The sequence below is a fragment of the Rhea americana genome, unplaced genomic scaffold, assembly GCF_003343005.1.
Source record: "Rhea americana isolate MKP2758 unplaced genomic scaffold, rheAme1 scaffold_92, whole genome shotgun sequence".
In the NCBI taxonomy this organism is placed as follows: domain Eukaryota; kingdom Metazoa; phylum Chordata; class Aves; order Rheiformes; family Rheidae; genus Rhea; species Rhea americana.
The window spans coordinates 1,019,065-1,027,385 of NW_028187111.1; the positions used below are offsets into that span (position 1 = coordinate 1,019,065).

General features: G+C 49.9%; 1 protein-coding gene across 1 annotated transcript; it reads left to right on the top strand.

The window, feature by feature from the left end:
- Positions 1-426: 426 nt before the first annotated feature.
- Positions 427-2,335, top strand: PIANP (PILR alpha associated neural protein). The gene is made up of 5 exons (XM_085324649.1): positions 427-482; positions 612-1,177; positions 1,334-1,415; positions 1,694-1,921; positions 2,137-2,335. Exons 1-5 carry the CDS (start codon positions 466-468, stop codon positions 2,156-2,158), a joined length of 915 nt encoding a protein of 304 aa, XP_085180775.1. The 5' UTR covers positions 427-465; the 3' UTR covers positions 2,159-2,335.
- Positions 2,336-8,321: the final 5,986 nt, after the last annotated feature.

The following is an 8,321-nucleotide window of genomic DNA, read 5'->3' on the forward strand; positions in this document are numbered from 1 at the left end:
ACTCTGACACACAATGAAAAGGATCTTTCTTAATAAATGGATTACACGCTCTACACTATAAATAAACATAGGAATTAAGATCCCAACTTGTTCTAGCGATAAGCAAAGATACTGAATTCCCCTCTTGGTCCTCAGACAGGAGGGTCTCCCGGGAGCCTGTGCCTGCATCCCAGCATGTGTGCTCGAGAGACTGCTCGTTGCTCTCATGTGCATACGCTAATATGTGTGTTTCTGTGTGGCATTTGGGAGAGATGCGTCTCCGAATGGGAGAGCACATGGGCACAGCAGGCTAAGGAGGGCAGATGCRTGCGTGTGAGGGCTCTGCACCACTCTGCCAGCTGAGGTCAAGTATTCAAGGTGGCTATACAGTTATTGCAAAAGATGCAGTTATATCTCTCTCTTTTGCCTCCCAGTGAAGACCATGAGAGCGGATCCTTGCTGAGCGAAGACATTGTTGCATCCAAGATGGAGCCCAGTGCCTGGTACGTTCACAGCTTCCCACATCAACCAGCAACGTGGGAACAAGATGGGAGCAAGGGTGGTGGGGCAGCTTGGCTTTTCCAGCAGGAAGGACATTTTGGATAATTCTCTTTTTCCTTCTACCTCCACAGCATGATGCTTCCACTGGTTTCCTGCATCTACTCATTGCAGCTGTGGCATTTTCTGCTTCTGCTCTCGGCCTTTCCTCTTCCTACTGTTTGGTCTCTTCGTTCTCGGGGCCCTGTGGCCACTCGGCCTCTCTGTGCCCGTCGAAGTCCCTCTGCCCCTCGGCCCATCTGCATCTGGGACAGGATCTCACTGCCAGAGAGAGATCTGCGCTTCATCCTACCACGCCAGCGATCCCTGCCCTCGCGGGGGGCAGAGCTGCGGCATGTCGTGCGGCTGAGGCGCCAGGCTGTGGGGGGCCGGCCTGCCACCCCGTCTGGTTTTGAGGATGGCATGCCTTCCTCCCAGTACCCCTGGGCCATTGTGTGGGGCCCCACAGTGTCAGACGAGGATGGAGGAGATGCCAACTCAGCTAACCCRGGCTTTCCTCCGCTGGGTTACACCTTTGTTTCACCACATGGGATGGCAACGGCTCAGCCCAACTCCCATTCACTCCTGCACAACGCGGGACTCAACCTGCGCGAGACTCCAGCCACGCTGCGGCCCTTCTTGTTTGGGCCCCGGGGAGAAGGTAAATCTGCTCTTTGCTTCTTTTGCCCCCATCCATGCAGGGGCAGCTCCTTCTGCAAAAAACAGAAGTGCCCCAGCAGGAAGCTTCCCTTATGATGCTGTTCTCCAGGGATTTACATGTCTYTCATGTTCCTACTTTCCCTTTTCTGACTCACAGGTGTGGACCCCCAGCTCTATGTCACTATCACCATCTCCATCATYATTGTCCTGGTTGCCACCGGCATCATATTCAAGTTCTGGTGAGTGGGGCTTGGGGCAATGAATATTGTTTCTTAATGGGGCTCTGAAAGCATCATTGGTATCTGCAAGTAGGTGGAAGGGCTGTATGCTTTGCTGGAAGAGGAAGGCCTTTGACCTAAGGGTGTGGATCTGGTGCTGTAAGCCTTCGGGAGGTTTGGTGCGTGGCTCCACTGAGCCATATGCTGTGCATGTTGRAGTCCTGTGAACTCCTCTGTCACCAACGGCTGAGGCATGTCTGAACAGGCACTCTCATCTCACTGCTCTTCTTTCTCCAAAGCTGGGATCGTAACCAGAAGCGCCGGCGTCACTCTGGGCAGCAGAGCGGCGGCAGGCAGCAGGAGAGCCAGCAGCCCCTCACGGACCTGTCCCCCACCACTGTCAGCATTTTGGGGCCCTACAGTGACTCACTGGCCCCCACACCGGAGGCAGAGGAATGCAGGCAGGGCCAAGAGGGCATGGAGAAACTGGGGGGCCATGGAAAGAGCGCTGCCTTCCAGCTCAATCGGTGAGTGCCGACAGGGATGTCAGTGGGCTGGGAGGGAGTGGGACTGTGAGAGTGGTAGGGGAGCTAGGGAAAGGCAGGTGAAGGAAGGGCAAGGCGGAGTGACTTTGAAAAGTGCCTATATGAACAAAGCAGCGTCGGTTAATGGGGGCTCTGGGGCAGTGTAAGTATAAGCAGCTCCCATCTCTAATTCTTTTCCAATTCCGTTCTCCCCCTAGAATCCCACTGGTGAACCTGTGACGCACAAGGGAGAAGCAGAGCTGGCTCCCCTCACCCTCCTGTTACAGCTGGGGAGCACATACTTCTGTCGCCTCTGCTACCCCAGGAAAAAAACAATCTCCTTGTGCCATGGCCCACCACCACCATCGCTAACTAACCAATCAAACCAGGATGTATCTGGGCAATGGACAAGCTAGGCCTCATTAGTCTCCTGCTGGGGGAAGTTTGGGGACCTCTCTATGCAGGACAGGATGATGAGAGAGTGGTATGGTGGGAAGGGAGATAGCTGATGGTGTTGTGAAAGCTTAAGCTCCCCTGCCCCTCTCCTAGCACACACGAACATACACACTTCAATCTCTGTKACTCTCCCACAAGTGCATGCCTGACATTGGGGATAGGGGAGGTGGAAAGGTGTGCTCCTGTCCCCATGGGCCCAAACCCCTCTGTGTGCCCCTTTCCATGTCGTGTGCTTTGAAGTGAACATCCGGAGTTCAGTGGCTGCAGAACTCCCTGCTGGGGCTTAGTATCTCCTGAGCAGGGATCCAGGTGATGGCAGGTTCTTCTCTTTCCAAGGCCTTGACCTTCTGGAGGGTCCCAAGAGTGGGTAAATATGGGCAGAAGAGGCTTACACAGCACCTGACCCTCCTCATCAACCCATTTCCTTGAGGGAAACATGCCCCCTGCCTTTATTATTCATATATTTGTTTTTTTCTGCCTAACACTATTCTGTTTTCTCTCCTCAGCCTGTACCTTCCTTCATCTCTCAATCACCATTTTTTTGTTTTTGTTCCTTTTATCCCCCTCATTTTCCTCCTCCCACTTCTCTTGCCAGTTAAGCTTGGGAAACAGTTCCTTTCACTTTCCAAACCTTTTGATCTCTTGAAAGCCTCCTTGCTTTCCCCCTCAGTCCTCTCAATCTCCTTCAGAAAGTTTTTATCTCTACTATATGGTGATGTTTTTCAGAAAATCTGAGGTGAAGCCCATCAGGTCATTTAGCAAGCATCCTGTACATTGGAATACTGCCAAAGCAGCTGAAGTATGACATGCAGACGTAGCTGGGTATTAGGAGCTTCGATTTCGCTGGGCTGGGGTAGGGAAGTGCTTTGAAAAGCTCCTGTAACAAGCAACAGGGAGCAGAGATGACTGTACTTTGGATGACAAAGAGCAATTTGGTGATGACCTCTGGGAACATTTGGAGGGTTGCTATGTACTGCTGGTAGGTCACTGCTGGGACATTCATATCTGCCTTGTGGCTGGAGACCTACCAGGCAAAACTCACCAAGGGCTTGAAAGAGAGGATATCTTTAATGCAACCAGACATGGGGCTGCAGCCTTCCTGAGCATGCTGCCCTGGCTGGCTGGGCAGCAGGAGCAATGGCACAGGTATGGGTGCAAACCAGTTGCTTGAGTATAAACTGAGGGGCTGTGGCGGTGTGGAGACTAGGTAGCCACATCGTCAGTGCTGTTGTTACCTGTGTGAGCATGATCAATGTATCTCAACCTCCTATTAGATGTGTACCCATGGACATCACTGAGGCACTGGGAAATGGCAAATTTCAGCTTGATGCCAGTAGTTGTCCTACCTTAGCTTTTGTAGATACCTTCAAAGTAATTCACAGATGCCAGGTTGACAGCCACTGGGCTGAAATGATGCAGACTTCAGCTGGGTTGTCCCCCCACTACAATCACACCTTCAATTGCTGGGCTGATGTGTCCAGAGACAGAAGAATCACCCACAGTTTGAAGGACCTGATGCCTCATGCAAAGGCTTTGACTGAAAGTTACCCATCATTTCAGAGAAAAGGAAATGGCGCTTTCATTCTTCCATAATATAAGCATATTCTTTATAGGGCAAAGGACAGGGAGGTGCACAAGAGGTTTGGTTCTGTCCATTTACCTAGGTGATTTCAGGTCCCATCTGACTCACCATAAAGGACATTTAAATGAGAGTGTAAATTGCAATAAGCTTCACAGAAAAACAGTGGAGATTTGGAGAAAATGACAGGTCAAATAAAATTACAGGCTTATTAGAATCACAGAATGTCAGAAAGATGTAAATGGAAAAGAACTCTGGAGATCTCTAGCCTAAGCACAGTTTGAGTTCCTGCTTACTCTAGGGGATATGATTGCTTTAGGATAGGTTGATCTACTACTGAGCCTTTTCCTTATTTTGGCTCCACTCGAGGCTTTGGGTGAACATTCAAGCTAGGGATGGACAGATGTTCCACAAACCCTGGGGCAGATAGCTTTTTTGCCCATTGTCTGCTTATCACTGCCCCCTTCAGCTGAGGGCACACTGGGAGTTGTTCTCCCTCACACTAGCACAACTGGAGCTCGAAAAGACATCTGCATACAGCCTGCAAAGGCTGCATAGATTATTGCTGGCAGTTTACAATATAATGCCTTGAACTGGTTTAAATAATTTTCCAGACCAGATTGTTCTTTGATCAGTATCACTTGTTGAAAAAAGGCCAGAGTTTAGACTCTGCCACCTTTAAGGGCTGTCCTTGGACTTTCTCTCTCCACCTTTCTACATGCTGCATGGAGAGAAGGTCTATAAGAAAGTGGTAAGGCATTGTAGGAGGCACAGTAAGAACATTTTCCAACACCTATTGCAGTGAAGCACTGAGCTCTGGTGGCCAGGCTTTTGTAAACTCTGCAAACAAACCAGATTTTGGTGTTTTATTTTAATGTGTCTCTCTTTCAATTAAAAGCATCTCCAGAAAGTGATGCCTTTCAGGGATGCTGTGGCAAAGGGGTAGCTGGGAAATGCAGTAGAGAAAGCTCCTACAGTGGCAGAAGCTTGGATATAATGAAAATCTTTTCCAAGCCAAATTTTTCTAACCAAATATATTTTTATGACAGCTCTTCACTCTCTCACATGAAACAGGTTATATATGAGAACCACATTCACTGTCCTGCCCAAACTTTCATTGCTGAATTTTTCTGACTGGAGCAAAATAGTCAAAACATGTTAGACACACAAGCTTTTTCCAGTCAATAAATAATCTCACTGGATGTGTTTTCTTCATGCCTGAAGCCTTATAAACCACCTTCACCTATGTAAAATGGACCCCAAGCATGCCTGCAGTATTCTTCCTTGGTCCAAGCTAATAGTCCACGAGATTTGCATGTGGACTGATTGACAGCACAGAATACAAAGCCAGGGCAAAGAGGCCAGCACCTTCTCCATCCGAAACTGTCAGCTTGCCTTGTCTTCCAGATGACTTGTGAAAGATCTGAGTTAATTCTCCCAGGGGAAATTTTACAGAGAGCAAACTAGGTGGGGGCAATGACTGAAAATATTTGTAAACTTGGGCTGAGCCTATCAAATATTTCTGGCCAATTAAAATGAAACATCCAGGTGCACTGGGTGAGTTGAAATGAACTGTTTCTGTGCTGAACTCCAAATGCGAACAAGAGAGTGGTCACTTTGTGACCATAGTGAGAAAGAGGGGAAATTTGGGGAATAATCTCTCTGCTCTGCTCTTTATTGCTTTGGAGAAGGAAGGAACTTGAACTTCTCTCTCTGTTTGCTCAGCCAAGTGACACAGCTACAAGGCCAAATCTTACCTGTGTTTTCCCATTTGGATTGTTGTGATTGCCAGGCAGGGGAGCAGACCACCAACATATGCTTCTGCACCTCTCCCCTGGTTCAGTTCCCAGGGACTTAAATCCATCCAAGCATCCTATGGTTTCAGAGAGGGCTATCTACCTCTTCCTCAACGGCACCCAAGTGCCCTTGTAAATCTGGCCCTTCCATTCMCGATTTCCTTTCTGTTACAGAAAAATGCTTGTAAAGGAATGTTTGTTCCCAGAAGAAATGCTATCACCTTCAAATTGTTCTGAATTAACCATGGTTTTTGCTTTTCACGTGGAAACACCAAGTCTGTGGCACAGCCTCAGAGCTGAATCCTGCAGCACAGAAGCCCTGGGCTAAACTCCAGCTCCCCTATCACACCCCAGTTGATGTCTCACTGTAGTCCTGGCCCTGTCTTGGCAAGACAAGAGAGGGGGGCCCGCTTCTTTTACCGTCTGCCAGCTCCGCGCTCTTTTCCTGTTATTCCCATTGTTTTCCTACTTCCCCCTCCTGTCCTGTATCAGTCTCACTCCCTGTTATCTCTGCCCCTCCTGCTGTTTTGCTCTACCTACTCCTTTCTTGTTCTCTCTTGGCCATTCAGTCTCGTTTTGCCACTGCTCCCATCCTGTCCCTCTGTTCTGCTCCCTGAGTCCCTGCTTGTTCTCGCTTTTCTCCCTCCACTGCCCTTGTGCGCTGTGATATATATTTTTGTAGGATTTCTCTTCTCCTTGTGGTGAAATATTCAATTCTTGTGGGATGTTAGTTTCAACATTTTTAAATAAACCTTTGCAAAATACTGAAAACTGAGCTCTTGCTGCTTAGAAGAGGCCGTAATGGAGAGGTCAAGGGTGGGAGAGAAGGACATCCCCTTGCGGAAACCGTACAGGGATTTGAGCTCAGACATTTGGCATCCTGTGGCCTGTTCCAGACCATTGGACAGGACAATTTGATCACAAGTCTGTCTCACCTTGGTCTCCTCACAGGCTCACGAGGCCATGCAAGCCTCCTCACAGGTTTCCATAAGAGGTGTCCCCTGCTTGAGGAGGCTGCTGAGGCCCCTCTCACCAGCTTCTCAGCCTTGAGTGGCTGTTTTGGTACTGGAGCTGCTGTTGCCAGGCCATGTTAAAGGGCTGTTTGTAACAAGTTGGTTCATGCAAGGAGCCAGGATAGCTGTGAGAGGTAAGAGAAGCTGAAGGGAAGGGAGGGAGGCAGAGAGATGCAGGAGCAGAAACCTCCCTCGCTCTGTTCCCGCGGCTGCCTCCGCATTTTCTATTTACAGCCCTGCTGCCTCCCCTCCTGGCCACAGTGCTGCTGCYGTTGCTGGTTTCCAGGGCTGCTCTGTAATTAAGCATCCTTGTCTCCCAYAACTCCTCCACTTCATGAGCTCTGGCAACTATCAGCACAGGGGTGGGCAAGCAGGGGGATGCTACAGACCAGCAGCAGACACTGGGGTGGATTTTAAGGGCTGTGTTCCCTGGCAATTGCACGAGGATTGCCAGGCACCAGGAATGGCACCTGGACCCCTAACCCCCCCCGCCCAATCACTGGCAGAATTCTGCTAGGCACTGGAGACATCCTTGCTCTGCTGCTCTTGTGTTGGAGGAGGAACCAGGCTCTCCAGCCCAGATCTGGCTTCAGACACTGTCCTGAGGTCTTTGCCTGCTGGAAGGGGGCTAAAGCAAGCCTGACACCTCCTCTAAGCCATGTCTTACTGGAAATAGCACTGTGCTTTTTCCTCCTCCCCAAATATTTCCCTGGTGCTTCTTTTAGAGGGGACAGGCCTCTTTTCTTCAGGCCTCTGCCCACTCAAGGAACCAAAAGTCCAGTCATTGCCATCCTTGGGCATATCCATGCTGCTGAGGGGAGCTGTACCTCCAGGTAATGGCTGGGGACTGCAGTGTACTGAAGCAGGGGCAAGATGCCTCCTCCTGATCTTCTGGGGCCATCTTTTCCTCCTTATCTTCTGGGACCATCTTCTCTAGGTCCTTCCCTTGAGTCTCTGCCCACTGCAGAAGGCAGCTGTGCTGCTGTGCAGGGGCTGTAACCCACTGGGAATGGGAAATGGGTGCTCTGTTGACAATACGGGCTCCCTTGAGGTAGAGCCCACATCCAGCATCACTGCTGGGCTGCCTGCCCTCCAGGCGACACCCCACTCACTGCACAGGGCCTCTGCGGGCTGGAGGTAGCCCCAGACCCATCAGCAAGCAGACATATGCCRGTGGCAGCTGTCCCTTGCCCATGCTCATGAGAGACAGAATGACATCTGGTTTTGCTCCTGTGCAGAATGTGGGAGGAGGAAGTCCCTTCATCCCTGTTATTATAGATGGCTTGTCAGACTCATCTTCCAGGGTGATCCTCTCTAATTAATTACACATAGAGGCTCTTGGGTTGGGCAGGCAAAGAAGACTTCTTATGGTGCTGAAATTAAAGACTCATAAATTCATCAGTACAGCAAAAAGTCTTATATGAACCTCATCTGCTTCCAGACAGAGCTTGCTGCTAGCTTCTCTGTCATCAGATGATTTTTCTCTAGTGTCTTCTTAGCAGAGGCAGAGCCTGCAGGCACTCAGTGAAATATTCCCTTTTTTCTACCAGGACTTGCTC